The 17,553-nt window shown below is 37.0% G+C and overlaps 1 protein-coding gene across 6 annotated transcripts in view; it reads left to right on the top strand.

The window, feature by feature from the left end:
- LOC121673351 (ankyrin repeat and IBR domain-containing protein 1) overlaps window positions 1-17,553 on the top strand; it is an 89,519-nt gene that overhangs the window by 32,531 nt on the left and 39,435 nt on the right. For 5 of the 6 annotated variants that reach the window (XM_042046595.1, XM_042046596.1, XM_042046592.1 and 2 more), the window contains exon 3: window positions 12,849-13,149. In XM_042046595.1, coding sequence (XP_041902529.1) covers window positions 12,849-13,149 — 301 coding nt within the window. Of the gene's footprint in view, window positions 1-12,053; window positions 12,181-12,848; window positions 13,150-17,553 lie in introns of those variants that run through there. The other variant, XM_042046597.1, reaches the window with a different exon arrangement.

Raw genomic sequence — 17,553 nt, 5'->3', positions numbered from 1 at the left:
CATTCCTGATTCTTGAATTTTAGAAAAGAGTTAACTGAATTTAAAATAGTGTTCAGTTTTTACTTACACTTTCCATATCATTTTTTTTTCCTCTGAGATTTTCAGGTTATTTCTCTCAAGAAAATATCTCTTCAGAAATTATAGCCTCATTGAAACAACAAGGACACACGAAATTGCACATATGAAAAGAAATAGTCATAATTGCTGACTTCTGAGCAGTGCATTAGTTAATTCATACTGTAGCATTATGATGGGATCTCAAATAACTGCTTTATATTTGTTTAAAAAGTAATTTAGAAATGCCATTTTGCTACTAGCTACATGGGACCTTTAACATCTAAGTCTCGTAGGACAACTCTTTTTTTTTTTTTTTTTTTTCACACTTTGCAAACAAATGATCAAAAGAATCATTCATTTTCCTTGTTTGAGTCTAGGGTTTTTAATACATTTTTTTGTCCCTAAACATAGGGAAGGTGTCTTTATCTGCTGGAGTCTGGTTCTGAAAACCCAGACTGTTAGAACTGCAGCAGTTGTGAGGAGTAATTTACTGAAGTTTTTTTACTATTAACTTTTCTGATGTCTTTCTAAGGGCTTCTCTCTAAGATGTACTGCCTTTTTATCTAAACAAAGTAGTAAAAGTGAATAAATACAAACCTTACAGTGTGTATATTTGCTAAGTTAATAGCAGAAAGGGCACAAGTGCTTTGAAGTTAAGCCTCTTCTTTTTGACACAGGCCTGGGTATGGCAGGCGTTAAATAAGTTGATTATTAAAAGGATGCTTTGATTTACTGATAAGGTTCAGTACCTAAAAATAAATTAATTTTAATATCTTTGTATTTTGAGAGAAATTTACAATTATGAGATGTCCATAGTAGTATAATATTTTATATTTATCTCTTCATAAAACATTTTAAATATTGGGGAATCTGTAGCAACACTAACTACAAGCTCTAGCATTTACTTGCATGCATACCATATAATTCAATTTTTCTTTATAGGCTGAAATTGTATTATAGTAGGTGGATATGAACTGACATGTTTACAGTTCACTGTGTGAGATTTTCTCAAAATAGAGTAGTGTGATGCAGTTGTTGGTACACCTTTTGCATTACAGAATACATTGAGAGAGATATTCTGGGATGTTTAGAAATGCCCTATCTGGCAATGCTGAGGCAAAGGGACAAATTCCCTGTTTGCATATGTATGGCTGGTGTGACTGTCCAAAGACACCGTGAAAGCACAGGCACCAAGTTGCAGTGAAAGGGAGTTGGGGACATCCTGCTGCAGTGATCTTAGAAGGGAAGAAATAAGAAACTGGAGAAGAGGTGAAAGGATCACAAAGCAAAACTCCCAACCTGGACAAACTTGGTTTAATCCAGCACGAAGTCTACTGGCAGAAACTTAAGCCAACAAAAATTTCTCAATGATTTTGAGCTGCACAGTTATTATGCAGCAAGTGTCTGAGTCATCTCGCTGCTGCACTTTTCATCCAGCATTTACAGCCCAGAAACTGTATTAAGATCTAAAAATTTGAAAATTTGCTGTTAATTTCTTTTCGCAAGATTCAGCAAGAATGTGTTATAATGCTAGGATTGTTTCTTGATCATTTTAATGAGTATCATAGAAAACTTCAGTATACTAGGAATGTTGAAATAAAAAACAGAACATAGTCGACATTCCGTTAATGTATAACTTGGTCTGCAGCCCTAAATAATGTTTACCTGACATACCAGTTTGTTTTAACAGAGCATTTAATGTTTAAAAACCAAAAATTGCTGACCACAGCTAAGAGCGCAAACAAGATTTTCAAAGACTTGATCTCAGGCCAGTAAGCTCATCACGACAGAGGTGCCCCTGCTCCAAGGCTGTCACAGGATAACCCTCAACCCCCAGCTGTGACACCTTCAGGAGAAGTTAACAGAAGGGCATTGTACTGGCAGGTTCATGGGGCAAGGTTTTGGTAGCAGGGACCTGTGGGGGTGGCATCTGTGAGAAGAAATCAGGAGCTGCACCACACCAGACACAACTGGCTTCTGCCAGCTCCAAACCAGCCCCACCACCGGCCAAAGCTGAGACTATCAGCGATGCTGGTGGTACCTCTATGATTACATACTTAGGAAAGGATGAAGAATGCTGCACAGCATCCGTGAGAGAGGAGTGAAAAAAATGTATGAGGGAAACAGCCCTGCAGAGACACCAGGCCAGAGAAGAAGGGGGGAGGAAGTGCTTCAGGCACTGGAGCAGAGATTCCCCTGCAGACTGTGGTGAGGCAGGATGTCCTCCCACAGCCCCTGGACATCCACGTAGAGCAGAGATCCACCCACAGCCCCTGGAGGACCTCGCCCTGGAGCAGGTGGATGTGTGCTGAAGGACCCTGCAGCCCATGGAGAGCCCATGCTGGATCAGGCTCCTGGCAGGAGCTGCACAACCTGTGGAGCAGAGCCCACACAGAAGCATGATTTCTGGCAGGACCTGTGACCCTGTGGGGGGACCCACACTGCAGCTGTGTGTTTCTGAAGGATTGTAGCCTGTGGAAGAACGCACACTGGAGCAGTTCATGAAGCGCCCACACATGGATTTTGAGAGCTTTATATAACATGTGCATTGGTCTCGTTCCGCTACAAACATTTATCATGTTTCCCTATGGATTAAGGTCTTGACAGAAGATTCATATTCAAGAAGATAGTTTAAATTTCACTCCCTAAATGTATATAAAAATACTGCAGACAAAGCACACTGTAAACATGTTTTCTTCAGAAAATGCAGTCTTCAGATGATCAAGCATATCCGATGTCCTCAGGCTTTTTTTTCTTGCCTAAGGTACATTTTAGACCATCTGACTGTTTAGTTTGAAAGAACTGCTATCAATGTGGAAAGCTACTCACTAGGGTCTGGCTGTTGGTGAACCACTCCTGAGCTATGACAAGAGAACAGACTTTCCAGAGGCTGGTAGAGATGGAGTGACTGGAAATCACAAGGACTTGCTTGACATTGAAAGGGAAAAAAACCCCTTAGATAAACTGTCATTTTGCAATATATGTGGTATGACTTTCAGTTTTGCAGCTTTGCTGGGAAGCTTTTTGGATCAGTGACAGATTTTCCTCATTGTGTGTTTCATACTGCTACATCTGAGAACTTTGTGAGTATTCAAGCCAAAAGTGGATTGTTGTAGCAGTTGCTGCTGGTCCTGGCCTGAAGAGGAGGGAGGAGGAGGTGACAGAAACATGGAACTGTGGGGAGACAGGACAGGTTTGTGAAGCTGATTTTTGTCTAGAATGAGAAAAGCAAGACTTTCCTGTTACAGAGATTCTGGAAGTTGAGGTGATTGCTGAAACTAAAGAAAAAAAATCAAATCCAAACCCACTTCTTTTAGCATTCTTGATGTCTGCCATTCAGTAATAGTGGTAAAGCAACTCTGGCAATGAAGGCATAGCTAAGCTAGTCAAAGAGAAACATTGGTAAATGTGTCTGGGATTTGTTTATAGGAAGTATCTCTTGTCTCATTGCTACAATTTGGAAAGTATTTTTCACTTCAGAAGAGTGACAGACATCAAAATAGTGGTGGTTTCCTCTAGGGTGAAATAAATACACATCTCTTGGAGTTTCAGCTACAGTCCACTTCTCTTCTGGCTGTTTAAGAGGTTTCAATAAGGACTGGTCTAAGCAATTGTAATGCAATCAGAATACTGGTATTGATATTACCAGTATGTTATGGAGGGTGAATTTGCCAGAAAACTTGACCTCAGAGGGAACATTGCATTTGTCACAGCACATTCAGGAATGTCTCTTCCTGTGCCAGGTTTTGTTGGCTTTTAATCCATTTGCAGTCATGTTGAAAACTGGTTTTGGATGATTTTGAGGGACATGTGTGTAGATTGTTTTTCAGAACAAGATTTCTCTGAAGCTGAGAGGGTATTAGAGGACTTTTAGCTGCAAAAATATATGTTAAGGAAAAGTATTGAAGAAAACCCTGTCAACTTCTTTGCAGATCATCTGGCTTTAGAGAAGTGCTGTAGTTGCTTGTTTTCTGATAAGGTTGAAGCTGCTCTGAATTTTAGATATTGTTTTTTCTGGAGAGGGAAATAAAAAAAAGGCTACTTCACTGTTTTGACAGACAGAAGTTCTGTAAATATTTAAACTTTGGGATCCAAATAGACCTAAATCATTCATGCTGAAATCTTCAGAAAGGTGCTACAAACTATATTTTTTTTAATCAAATTTCTGAACATTTATTCAATGCTTTGACAGTAAGTCTGGTGTTCCTTTTTAAATTGCTTTCCTAACAGTGCTTCTGATATAAATGTGAGCAAAAGAAAAATAATAAGGTTAATAGCAGCTCTTTGTCTAATAAGGGCAAATGGGGAAAATGTGGGGTTATTAAGCAAAACTACAGGATCCCGGTGTAAGGAAATTCGTATTGAATGCAGGGATGTCTTCAAGTAGGTGGTTCAGAAAACTCCTGGAGCAGTCTCTTTTTTTTCCCCTTTTTTTTTTGTTCTTCATGGTAATTCTTTGAATTATTACATTCGCTTGGTGGTTTTTAGTCAATTTTGAAGCTCATTTGAAAAAAAATTATGAAGGCATACTGGTTGCCTAAGCTTCTTTCCTAAAAGTAGTTTTTTAAAGTTTTGGGTTCTTGTTTGAATATAAAAGATAACCACGTAATTATATTCCCTTTCTTCCACCTAACAAAATAATTCTGTTCTGGTTTAATAACTTAAAATATATGATACATTACTTCATCTGAATAATTTATTAGAATGTCATTGTCTAGATCATTCACTTTGAACAACAAAAAGCAGCTTGGTTTTAATTATCAAAAATTATACAGATACATATTTCAAATATACTTCTATTTAAGGTTAATTTTATTAACAAAAATAAGTATATCTGCACTGGAATTATTCATACTAGGTCTCCTTTATAGTCAATATAGACATAGATAATAAATCTAGTCAGAATAATTAGTGAAGCCAACAGCACAATTCATGTATTGCAAAGGTGACCATAAAGTATTTAAAATTAAATATGTGCCAGAAGTGCCTGTTTCTTCCCATTGATTTTAAAGGGAATTTAAGAGAACCAGATCAGCTGTAGTTGTCTGCACTGTAGGTCACCAGAGCTGAGAAGATGAATCTCATCCTACATTATACTAAATATGTAAAATTGAATAGTAAGCACCTGCAAAGTTGTAAATAGAACACTTTGATGGTTTTACAATATAAGACATGAATGCTACTTGTGGGAGATACTGCTTGTGGTATAGTGTTAAATGTTTTCCTTTCATGGTGTGTGGTGAATGATCTGTGCAGTGTTTGGATCTGTCCAAGTGGGAGCATTGGTGTTTATGCAGTTGCTTTGTTGCCATTGGACTCAGCTGCTGAATTGGCTTTGCAAGGTCCTTTTTAGATTAGTTATTTTGCGTGGTTGTGAGTCTTGGTCACCTTTCAAATTCCTTGGAATATGAAATACTGAAGGGGCCTCTTGATTAGATGTAGGTGAATAATATATGAAGAATATGATCTGACAGGGCTTTGTGGGCATGTTTGTGAAGAAGCAAGAGGACTAAGTGAATTGAAGTGCCCCTGATTTCAGTAGTAGAGCATCTGACTGGATGGTAGAAAATAGTAATTTATAAGGTCATTTTCATCATAGTCAGTCTAAAAAGCAGTCAAGATGATGGACAAACAGTAAAAATAGGAAGCCTTTAGAAGTGATCAAGTTCTTACTGTGACTAAATCCTGGAGAAAACTGCCAAAGACAGAAAACAGACGGGACACTTAGAGGAGCAACTACAGATGTTGAGTAGCAGCAGTAGCATTTGCTGTGTTCCTCAAAGGCTACCACTCAGTTGGGCACTGTCTTCTAAAGTACAATAGGTAGGCTGAAAAACTCAGACCCTTATCTGACTGACTTCCTTGTTTTCCTTTCCCTAAAGCTCAAAATCTCAGTTAAAAGGAGTTTTCACTGAATAGATGTGTGTGGCCTCCCAAGGTATCTTCCCTGGTGCTCCTCATAAGTGCCTCACAAAATGCGAAACAGGGGTAGACTTTATCTTAATCATAGTCTGACCTACAAGCAAAGATCAAAAGCCAGTCAGCTGCTGTGTTTTTAGCTCTTAAATGTGACTTTTTTCTATTTGACTTCTGATTATTTTAATCTTAGTATATTAAAGATACGTGATGCTCATGAGTTTGTTACTCACAGCCTTTACTCTCCAGTTACAGCTGCCATTCTTGAATGTGTTATTGCTTCTTCTTGATAGGTTTTTTTGCACCCAGAGGAAATTGTTCTGATTTTACTTTGCTTGGTGGAAATCAGACATTGCAGAGTAAGAGTGCTTTGTTAGTGATTGGTGAGATGAGATCTATTAATGCAGTGCACTATTAAAGGTTTCTTATTCTGTGTTGTCTGTTCTCCTTCGTAGAGCTGTCGGGAACATTTTATTACAGGCAAAGTAAAATTCTCTTTGGGTTATAGAGGAGTACAGCTTTGGTCCTTGCCAACCAGAATGAGTACATCTTTATTTCAACTGATTTTGTTGCCAGGTAGAGTTTGTGACTCCATTGAGTTGATTGGTAAATACTGAATCATTGTGTCAAATGGCTTCACTTCACCCTGGGGTTGGAAGCACAGGTGGCTTCCTTACCAGAGAGATCTGTTGGCTCAGTACTGGAATAATGATTGAGAGACTTGCAGTTTCTGATAAACAGAAGTAAATTTTTCAGAAATAACTCATTAATTTTTATACCTAAATGCAAATTCAAGCAAAATATTCAGTGACATTGTATATAGACCCAGTTTTCCTTTTGGCCAAGATACAGATTGTGAAAGATTTGATTTTTTTAAATTCACTTTTTCTTTTCAATTTAATGTAATAAAGTTACATCATTGTGACATTTAAGGAAAATAAAAATTAGCGTCATTAAAGATAAAGCAACATATAAACTGAAGACATTTTTACGGAGGGAGAGAGAAAGATGAGACAACTTCTGTAATACAGTTTTTAAGAAATAGAAATGATGCAAAGCTTGATAGTATTCACTTTGTAATTTCTTCATTATTGCTATATAAATAATATCAACACTAGATACCATACACTGCCAGGTAATTTACAAACTGATACAAAGATAGTTGTCCTGTGCAGAAATACAAATCTGTGTGTTTAAAAGGTGACAATGAACACACTTATTGGTAGTTTCATGTTTATTATTTCATCTCACATTTGTTTGAGACCAATCTAAAAATAATAGTCAACAGTTACATGAGAAGAGAATTCAGCATGGATGGTCTCAGAAAAAAAATTGTGTTCAAAGAAAGGATTTGGAGACAAGGGTGGAAGGATGACACAGATGCATGAGAATTGGTTCTAGCTGTCAAGAGATGTATGTAAGAAAGGGCCAGAGACAGAGATGCAAATCACACAGATTTTGCTTTACAGAGAACTGTCACAAAAGCTGCTGGTAAGCAGCCAGCTTCAGTGGAAGCCACTTCTGATTTGGCACTCAGCTCTATTTCTTTTGAAATCTTACTCAGAATATTGAAATAAAAGCTAGAAGAGGCATGGGATCTTGGAAACAGTATTCCTGACTGTCCAAGGGAAGGCCAAACTTAACTCATAAATAAAAACAATAGTGTTCTGGTTACTAGAAACTTACAGATGTAATTGATACATTTTTGCACCAGGAATTGTTTAATCTCTGTTTTGGTGCTGCTGTTCCTCCTAACAGGCATAGGAACCATAAATAAAGCATAATTTTTCTTTAGCCCATAGTATAACAAATGTAAGGATTAACCAAGTTTTGTGTTCCTCACTTTTAGAGTGCACTGTCTTTGTATCTGTGCTCCAGAATTCAGTTGTATCCCCTTGCCGCTCGTGCACATTCTCCCTCTTTGTGTGTTGTACCAAGCCAAATATCGCTATCTGTGTACAGAAGGTCATACTTAATTATATTTGCTGACACAAAAATCACTAAACCAGAGAAACTTTTCAACCTATTTGCATCTTTTTAGTAAAGAGAATAGAAAATTCTTTATTGATGCATATTTGTAGAAGACCTTTCTGAGGTGCCTACTAGGGCTGATGTTAACATGAATCACTCCAGACCTGGAACTCAGACCCAGGTGCAGACCTACTTTTAATCACTTTAACAGTCTTTTGGAAACCAGCTGTTTGGAGAAATCATAGGTGAAATGATAGCAACACAGTGAAGAAAACATGGTAAGGCTTTTTAGAGCCAGTTTAGGAGGGAATGAATACAGTGCTTGCATTCTAGGTAATATTTTTGTACAGAATATTACATCAAATCCATAAGGGAAATAGGCCCAGCAGAACACGTTTAAAGAGTCAAAGATTTCCATTTGAACCTTAGATTGCTCTAAGTAAAAGATTATTCATATGTGCCATAGTCTGGATTTGCTTCTCAAATTGGTGGTTTTCTCTGAAACTCTGCAGAAATTGTTTGAGTACTCAGGAAATTATTTGATGCCTTTTGCCAGATGTACCATACTTGGTAGGAGTCATAGGAGTGGGAATAAATGGAGGCAGAAACAGAAAAATTCTGTTTAGGAAAAATACAGGATTGGAGGCCAGAGTGGAGTACTCAGTGTAAGGGACCTTGAAATGTCTGTGAAGATTTCAAATTTCAGAAGAAAGATTTAACTTTTACAGACTTCCATCAGCAGTGGAGACAGTAGCACTGACAGCCTCTCAGATGCTTCTTTTGCTCTTAAACCAAATTATCACTGGTGTAACCTCACTCCTTACTACAGCAGGATATTTCTAGTGTTTATGGGAATTCTGGTAGTGTTAGTAACAGTTGTTAGGCAAGGGGTCAATTGAATTAAGACTTACAAAAAATCAGTATAATAGCCTGTGGTTTTTCTTTCATAAATGGTTAGTGACCTGTCAGCTTATTCTTTGGTTTAGAATAGGAATAGTCATTCTCTCCTGTCCAGGGTTTTACTGCATGCAGGAGATTCCTGGGCTGTAAGAAACGCTTAAGAATCTTAGTGAAACAGAGAAGAAACTTTTAAGTACTAAAAAATAACTTTCTAGCGCTGTATAAGGAATAAAAATACCAATAATTATATTTACTAGATGTGGCTTTCAACATCAGGTAAAACACAATACTCTTCACAAAATTATTTCAAACAGTAATGTTTGTTAAAAAAATTTCTTCAAGTGCTTACTAGTACACTAGTTGTTTTCTTATAGTGTATTTGGGAGAACAGTACTTTCTGGTTAGTGAAATAATCATAGTTATTCAAGGTTTTATGCATCAGTATTAGCCTACTGTGTTAAAAGATGAATGATTCAGTAATTGTATGAATTAATTCATTGCAAATGAGTTTTAAATTACTGGGTAGCATGGCTTGGCTTTTCTGTATTTTGTTGTAACTCATGGCTTACCCATACTTCTCTTAATGCTCTTAAAATACTTCTGTTAATGCTCATACTTCTCTTAAAGCTATGGGCTTTAGGTTTATGCCTGCACTGGAGTTTGCAGTATAACTTTCTTTAGCAAGCTGTACTTACAAGGGCTGTCTAACCCAAGGAGTAGATGGGATGTTGTGAAAGGGAATCCTGTGCAGTTCACCCTGTTGCTGAAGCTCATCTTTTTCTAGTGCCTTACTTGCCTTGCTTAAAGCAACAGTACAATTTTCTGTGTACTTTATCCAGTATACATAAGTGCTTTGCTTTCAAAAATTGTTACTTTCACTGTCTTTGAGCATATTCAGACATGTTTTAGCCTCCAGCTGTCAGAACTACTTTTATCATTTCATTTTACACCCATTTTTTATTTTGGTTTTATTTTTCCACACATAGGTACATTTTTGTATGGTTTTTTATGCTTACATATGTAGCATAGAATCACAGAATGGTATGGGTTGGAAGAGACCTTAAAGATCATCTAGTTCCAACAATGTGTATCTATATATAGCTAAAATATATATAGCATTTGTTTAGAGAGAGTAAAAAACTGTAAATATGGTGGTTTTCATGCCCCAAACATTAACGATTTTATTAAAACCTGAAGAAATAGTTGTGTTGTTAGTTTCCCAAAGTGAGGATGTGTCCCAGTTGTTTATTATTCAAGTTCCCAGCCTTGTGATCTTGACTTTCTTGCTGCTTTTCTGCAAATACAGATAGTAGTAGGTGTGAATGTTACAGCCCTTTCCTTTTTGTCACTTCTTCAACACTTTTATGATGCTTTTGTCACCTCAAGTTTGGATTCTGCAAAGTGCTACAGATTGAAGCAAAATCTGGAAACTGCAACTAGAGTAAAGTCTGTCTGTCTTGTGGTTAAGTGATACTTCCCATAGGCAATGCATATTTTCACTCTATCAGTACATTTCCAAGCAAAATTTAGCTTCTTATACCTCTGAAGTTGTGAGCCAAATTGCAGGGATCTACAGCACGCTCTGTGGAAGTCTTATGCACCAAATACCACTGTTAAAAATGAAACCCTGTTGAGTAATGAATTTGTGGATGTAAAATGTATTAATTTGCCCTTTTTTGGATGCTAGTCGTCTCTAAGTCATGGGTTCAGTTGGGGTTTCCAGGATTGGCTTGACTTCCCCTTATGGTGAAGAGCTGATCACATCCAAGTGCCTCTTAGAATCTGTGTTGTTGTCCCCATCTTTTTCTCTCTCTCCTTCCCATTTCCCTCTTTCTATCTTGACTTTCCCACCTTCCTTCCCCTCCTTTCTTTCTGTCTCAAGTTTCATACTACATAAAGCTAATTCAAACAAACAAATTCACTTTGGATAGTTTTTGATACTGGTTAGTCTTACCGTTTCATGTAATTGGCTCTGAAGCACTTTGCCTGTGTAGCTAAATCCCTTCCCTCTGAGAACAAACAAAAAACTTGAAGCAAACAAAATATGCTGTCACTTTTTTTTGACAAGATCTTTAATCTCAAGTTTGGCAAATTCATATTGCCTAACAAATGCATCTATCATGTCAGCTATCATGGAATGAAAGAGAGATTTCTCTAAGGAACATTTTTGCTGCCAAAACAGGGCAACATAGAGGAGACTGTTTTATGTTTTGCTCTGAATACTTTGTTGCTACCTATTTAAAAGAATGGTGTTTTAATAATAAGCTTTATTTTAAATTCAAACCACTCCGATTTTCAGGAGGAAGAAGGGACAGGAATCCGACTGACCAAACAGCTATCAAGACATTCTTCCATTGCATGACCAGATCATCTGTGGCTAGTTTTTTCTACTGAAATACTTGTCTAGACTATTTTCAATAATATCTGAAAGGGAAATTCCCATTCACCCGGTACAGCCTCTTCCTTTATTAAAAAAATAGTTTCAGGATTATTCATTGTCCTGAACAAAGCATGGATGAACTCAGAGAAAGGTGGGATGTATTCAGGGACAACTGAAAGAGGAGATGGCATTTAGATTTTTAACTATAGCATAAGGCAATAACTGAGGTAAATAACTTTTTTTTTGTCAAATTGGGTAAGTTTGTCAGGTTCTTCTCACCCCTGTTCACCAAGAGCACTATTACCTGATTTTGTATGCAAGCAGCACCTGCTTTCAGGTGGCTAAACTGCCTGAAAATGATTTCATTAGTCTTATGGGTGTGGTCAGGGAGGGTGGAACCTAGGCCCCTGCACTAACTTCGTGGGGATTCCAGAATAACTGTTTTTTTCATATTTGCAAACTGGAGTCAGGGAACAGCCTGGAGAGGAGATATACAGTGACTTGTGTAGCCTTTATATGTGAGGGGGTTTATTGGAACAGAGCAGTCATTTTTGCAGTGACTTTTTGAATGTATGTGCCATGCTTCAGATTTAGCCTGGTATTACCTTTCTGGGAACCTGAGGGAACAATACCTGTTCTTCCTCCCTTCACACGGAGTTCTTTCAGCATTGCTGTCTCTCTGACCGCAGTCCTTCAAAGAGGTGATCTTTCCTCTCTGCCATTGCCTATCATTTACTCTCCCTTAAGAAAAAAAATTATTTTAGTATACCTCAAAAGGCTAAAGCAAGTTCAGATTCACAGAGCTTGTATGATTTTTCTTCCATTTCAGATCTGGATTGTAACTTCTATAAATCCTTGCTGGAAAGAAGCAGCAGGGAGCTGTATTGTCTCAGGTGCTGTTAGGATTCAGAGCTGTGATTTTAAGAATATTCTGTTGTTTCCATCTCATTCCTAAGGTGATCCTTTTTGTGGGTAATAGTTTATTTTTTACTTTGAACTGCCTCTAAAGCATTCAAGAGAACACTTAAATTCTTGCCTGCTTCTGTCACCTGTATAGGGGAGAGTTTGCATTATGTTGCACTTCCATATATTCTAGAGTGAAAAAGTCAATAGTCGTTCCTCAATGTGTGCAGTGCTGGCAAGAAAAGTATTTATAGTATTTTAAGAAGGAGTAAGTGCTACATCATCATCTGACTAAAGATACAGAAAAGGAGAATTAATTTTTAAGAAATTGCTCTGTCATTATCTATTTGCAAACTACCAAATGCTATGTGTTATTCAGGACAGAGCAGAAGAAATAAAGTACCTATTTTATCAATCTTGTGACTTAATAACATTTATCATAATGCAACACAGAATTGTAGAATAAACTTTCTCATACACTGACAAAGTAATGGTACTTAGTGATATTTCAATAATTCATCCGGATCTTGGCTCTCAGCTTCTAAGAGGAATGGAGGAGAGCTGTCCAATCATAATTCTCTGTTGAAGAACATTTGTCACTAACACAGCTAATCAAAGTCTTTGCAAAAAGGAGAGCTGTCATAATACACACTTCCCACTTCAAGGAAATGAATGGAATTGTGTGCTAATTATTTTTCTTCTATTTTTTCCCCCACTGCAGAACTTTCCTTTTCGTTAGAGATGGTAACCCAAATAAACGGAATGTGCACAATGAGACATCTATGCACTTGCTGTGTATGGGACCTCAGATCATGATCTCAGAAGGAGCTCTTCATCCTCGCCTGACACGACCCTCAGAAGACGACTGCAGAAGAGCAGATTGTCTACAAATGATCCTGAAGTGGAAGGGAGCAAAGCTGGATGAAGGACAATATGAACGAGCAGCCATTGATGCTGTCGATAACAAAAAAAATACGCCTTTGCACTATGCTGCTGCCTCAGGGATGAAAACCTGTGTCGAGGTAAAAGTTCATATATAATTATAAGTTTATGTATATTGTTATGAGTAACTGACATGCACAGTGTTTCACAAGGCTATTTTTCGTGGGGAAGGGAATCTGGTATGGTATATTGAATTAACTTTTTATTTTTCATTAATTGGAAAAATTGTAAAGATAAACAGCCCAAAACACACTGTAGAGAAAAATGAAAGAAATGGATTACATGTACATTAACTCCATGACAATAACTCCTCAACATGAAGAAGACTCATGTAGACATATAAAAATTGGAATTAATTACAAGACTGTAACAATGGAGAAAAAGCTTTAAAGGTAGGCATAGGCCTCCTGTATGTGTAAAGTGAAGTGAAATAACTACCTGAGAGAAAATTAGAGCTCTTTTTATTTTGCTCTGCAGCTGAGACTTGAAATGCTGTCCATGTTTCAAGAACAGATTTGATGTCTTTAATTTACAGTGTCCAGCTTTTTTAATGTTCGTGAAAGTAGTGGTTAATAATGAGTAATTTGGAATGACTTTTGAAGGTCTTACATAAGATTTATTTTTAAACTATATCAAGTAATGAGAACGAGTATTTAATTGTGCTGGTAATTTAATATAAAGAACACAAGAACAGACATCTAGCATTTTTGAAAACAGCTAACATCTTCATAAGTCTGTCTATTTTAACATCAAGATTTGTATTTGCAATTGTAACAATTAATTCAGAGTTCAGCATTTATATGTGAAATTTACATTCTTTTTCTTCTGTTTATAATTTCATGTTTATTCAGACTACGCTCAGTAACTTAGTATCATCAGCAAAGTTTATCACCTCTTTATTCACCTTCTCTTCTAGATAGCAACTTCATATCTTAAACAGGTCCCAGAACCTCTGGGATTTCACTGGTGACCTCTCTCTGCAGTAAAAACTGATAATCTTTTCTGATGTTATCTGGAGCTGTTTTTAGTATTGGTATTACTTTTACTATCTTCTAATTTTGTACTGTGACAGATTTAATCAGTAAGCTGCATATTATAATAAATAGTTCAGAAGTTTCATATTTGAGTTTCATTAGGACTCATGAATATAAGTACCATCTGATGCTGGGTATTTATATTAGTATTTGGTCTACTGATTTTTCTAGAACCTCTTGTGCTGAGACTTCAATTTGAAAGACTTTCTTTTGTGTCCTTCATAAAGTATGCATAATACATCCACAGAGAATCTGGGCTCCAACAGTTCATACCATTTTTCTGCTATATGTTATATGAGATTGCTTTTACAGTTTGCCCAGCAACCAACTTCACAAAAACATTGAACAATTTACTGTGTGATGTTTCTAAATTATTTATTTTGAGTTGTTATGCACTTGATATACTGCTCAAAAAACTGTCAGTCTTCTTTATTGTGATTTTGCGTTTACCTTTCCCAGACTTTGTTCTTTACATATTCTTCCTCTGTAGACAGCTTCAGCTTCTTATTTTCCATAAGATTCTGTCCTGTTTGTCTCTCTTCACAGATGATTTTTTCCCACACTTACTTAGTACCACTTTTTGAAAGTAGACAGTGGATTTCTTGTCTTTTTCTTCTGCAAGTTTAATGAATCTTTGGGAATTGTTAATGAGCGGCTCTTTGATGGTAACATTTTGAATTAGGTCTTGCAGACTACTCTGGACAGTCAGGAGCTGCTCCTCCTCTGATGTGTTTGCTGACTGTTTTGTCTATTATCCAGTCACCTATGTAGTCTGAAATTTTAATTTAGGAGTAATTTATTAGCTTACATATTTTCTAAATATACTTGGGAGATGCAGGGACAGAAGTTCCCTTTATTTTTGTGATTTCTTTCTTGCAGCATTTCTATTCTTAGTAGCCATGTTACCTTTATTGTTACAGTTTTAGTCAGGTCATCACCAAAGCTTTTTGTTTGTTTGTTTGTTTAATTCCAGAATTGTATTTCACTAGTATTAGGTGATAGAGTTAGTTTGTTTATTTATTTATCAGGTTTTTTGGGGTTTATTAGAAAATGTGCGTAGCATCACCTTTCCAATACTGTGAACTTCTCTATGATTCTCGCATTATGTTTGCTGGTTGTATTCTGTCGAGTTTTCAGATATTGTCTGAGAATTCTCATTTAGTTTGTCAATTCCCCAGCCTCAGCGGTGCACCCCCTTGAACTGAATATTCTTCTTTACCTTCGGTTTTTTCATTAGTTCTTTCTGTAGAAGTTCAGATAGTGTCTTTTTATTTCCAGTATCCAACACTTCTTTCATTCTGTTAGTATACAGATCATCCTTAGTTTTTTGAGCTTCTAACAAATGAAAACTCATCTTCCTGATGCTATTTTCTATGCGATTATTTAAGCCTCTGTCTCTCTGGTTCCCTGCTCAGTGCTGAAAGGAGTTAAGAGGATGCTGCTGTTAGGTGCTGATCTTTACCCTCCAGTAACACAGCCTGAATCTTGCCCCAATACCTTCTCTCTTCTCTGCCCCATATTGTTACAGCTCCTCAAGCTCCACACCAGCAGTTTGTCTTCAACACGTCCTTAGAAATTATTTACATACTTCCTGATTTTCACCAGGGAGGCAAGTCACCATGCAGTCTTCGCTAGCTGAAGTACACTCAGACCCTGCTAACTATATACATGTAACTGAATGACATATAGGTGTTGTCTGGCTCATTGTTTCATCCAAAATAAAGCACGGTTATAAGATTGATTTAGAGCCTCTTGTGATGTGATTTGTTTGTAAACAAATATCAGGCTATCTCCTAGGTCTGTGTTACTACTGCTTTTATTTTGATTGTCAAGTTTTTATTCTTTCAGATTTAGTAAAGAAACTAATTGCAAAGGACTAGCTCTTGTTCTCTTGTTTTAGTGCCACTTATCTGGTCCAGCTTCTGATAAGTTCTGACTCTAGGCATTTCACTCACAGGTGTTTTATCTATCCTTCTTCAAGATGATAGATACATTTGCTGTTAAACATATTTTTATTTACATTATTATACAACAGAGGACAAATGTGCATGCCATATGAGAAAATAGGAGATATCAGCAATTAGCATTTAATGACCTCTGAACAAAGTTGGTGAAAAGCACTCACATAAAATGATTTGACATAAGAAAGGTTGTTTCTGGTAGTGAAATGTTAAACAGAAGAAAACTTTAGTAACGAGTTTCCAATATATTTCAGTATCTGGTATTTAGAAACTTAGCCTTCAGATTTACAAGGGATTTGAGCAAGGAGTCTTTCGCATGTTTCTGCCTTCATGTCCCTAAATGGGGCTATTCAGTGGTATTAGAGATAGACACAACAGTTCAGAAGTTTCAATTTCAAGAGCATTAGGCAAATGGGCTCACGCAGTAAGATCCAGGCAGACCGTAATGTCAGAAAGAATCACAGCTGCTGCAGAGTGAATTGTGGTTCTGGGCTGCAGCTTTTAACTGCAGACTGTAAAATCAATTCCTTTTAAACTCATCATTAAAGTTCATGGTTTGTGCTTCTTTACAAATTATCATTCTATTTCTCAGTGTCTGTAATGTGATTCATTAGATAAATCCAGTTACTAGACTGCTAGCTCCCCATTTAATTATATAAACTGGGTTATGCTATCTTGACAATAGGCACTGTAATTGAGTAAACCATTTCTGATTCTAATTTGCTTTCAGTTTGTCTTTGAAGAAGAATTTACAGTCTGATCCACGTGGATTGCTATTTGCCAGAGTTATGAAGTCTTAACTAGTCATGGTTTCTGCATTAAAAACATAATGTACACCCCCAAGTTTAAACTTCTTTATGTGCCCTACCTTGAGGGTAGAGGACCTTGGATCTGAGATATACTAAGTCCTCCAGTCTGTGGTCTGTAGTCCTTCTAACTCCTTCAACAGGAGCAGGTTTATGAACAGGAGCACTACATGCCTTCACCAAGCCTGAAACAGAGATCAGTGAAGGAATTTAACAATTATCTCTTTGTTCCTGGAAGTATTTGAGGATTAAAATTCTTAACAAAACAAAAAGAGATAAAAAACTGAATTGCCTAATCCTCAAGTTGTCTTCCCTCTCTCCAGTAAACTGAAGGTCACTTAGAACCCCAGGAGTGCCTTTTGCCCATTTTTGCGGTGGTTACTCTCACTTCAGAGCAGCATTCCTCTTTCATTGTCTCAGCACTTTTCAGGAAAACCCCAGTTCTGTATCTTTGCCTATCCCTGCCCCACCCAAATAAGAGAAGGAAACCCCAAATATAGATCCTTGTGGGTGAAGCACCTACTAGCTGACTAGTTCGGAGCTGGCAGTCAAATATGCAGTCTTGATACTGCTCCATTCACATGTGTTAGATTTCTCTGAGCAAAACAGCTGTGTGGAACCCATTGCTAAAGATAGTTTGGGCAAAATTAATGTTCTTATCTCAAACTATTGAATAGACAATA

This window comes from Corvus kubaryi, unplaced genomic scaffold (assembly GCF_017639235.1).
Source record: "Corvus kubaryi isolate FWS band 111438036 unplaced genomic scaffold, C.kubaryi_AGA036_p1.0 65363, whole genome shotgun sequence".
NCBI lineage: Eukaryota > Metazoa > Chordata > Aves > Passeriformes > Corvidae > Corvus > Corvus kubaryi.
This window is presented reverse-complemented; position numbering and strand designations above follow the sequence as displayed.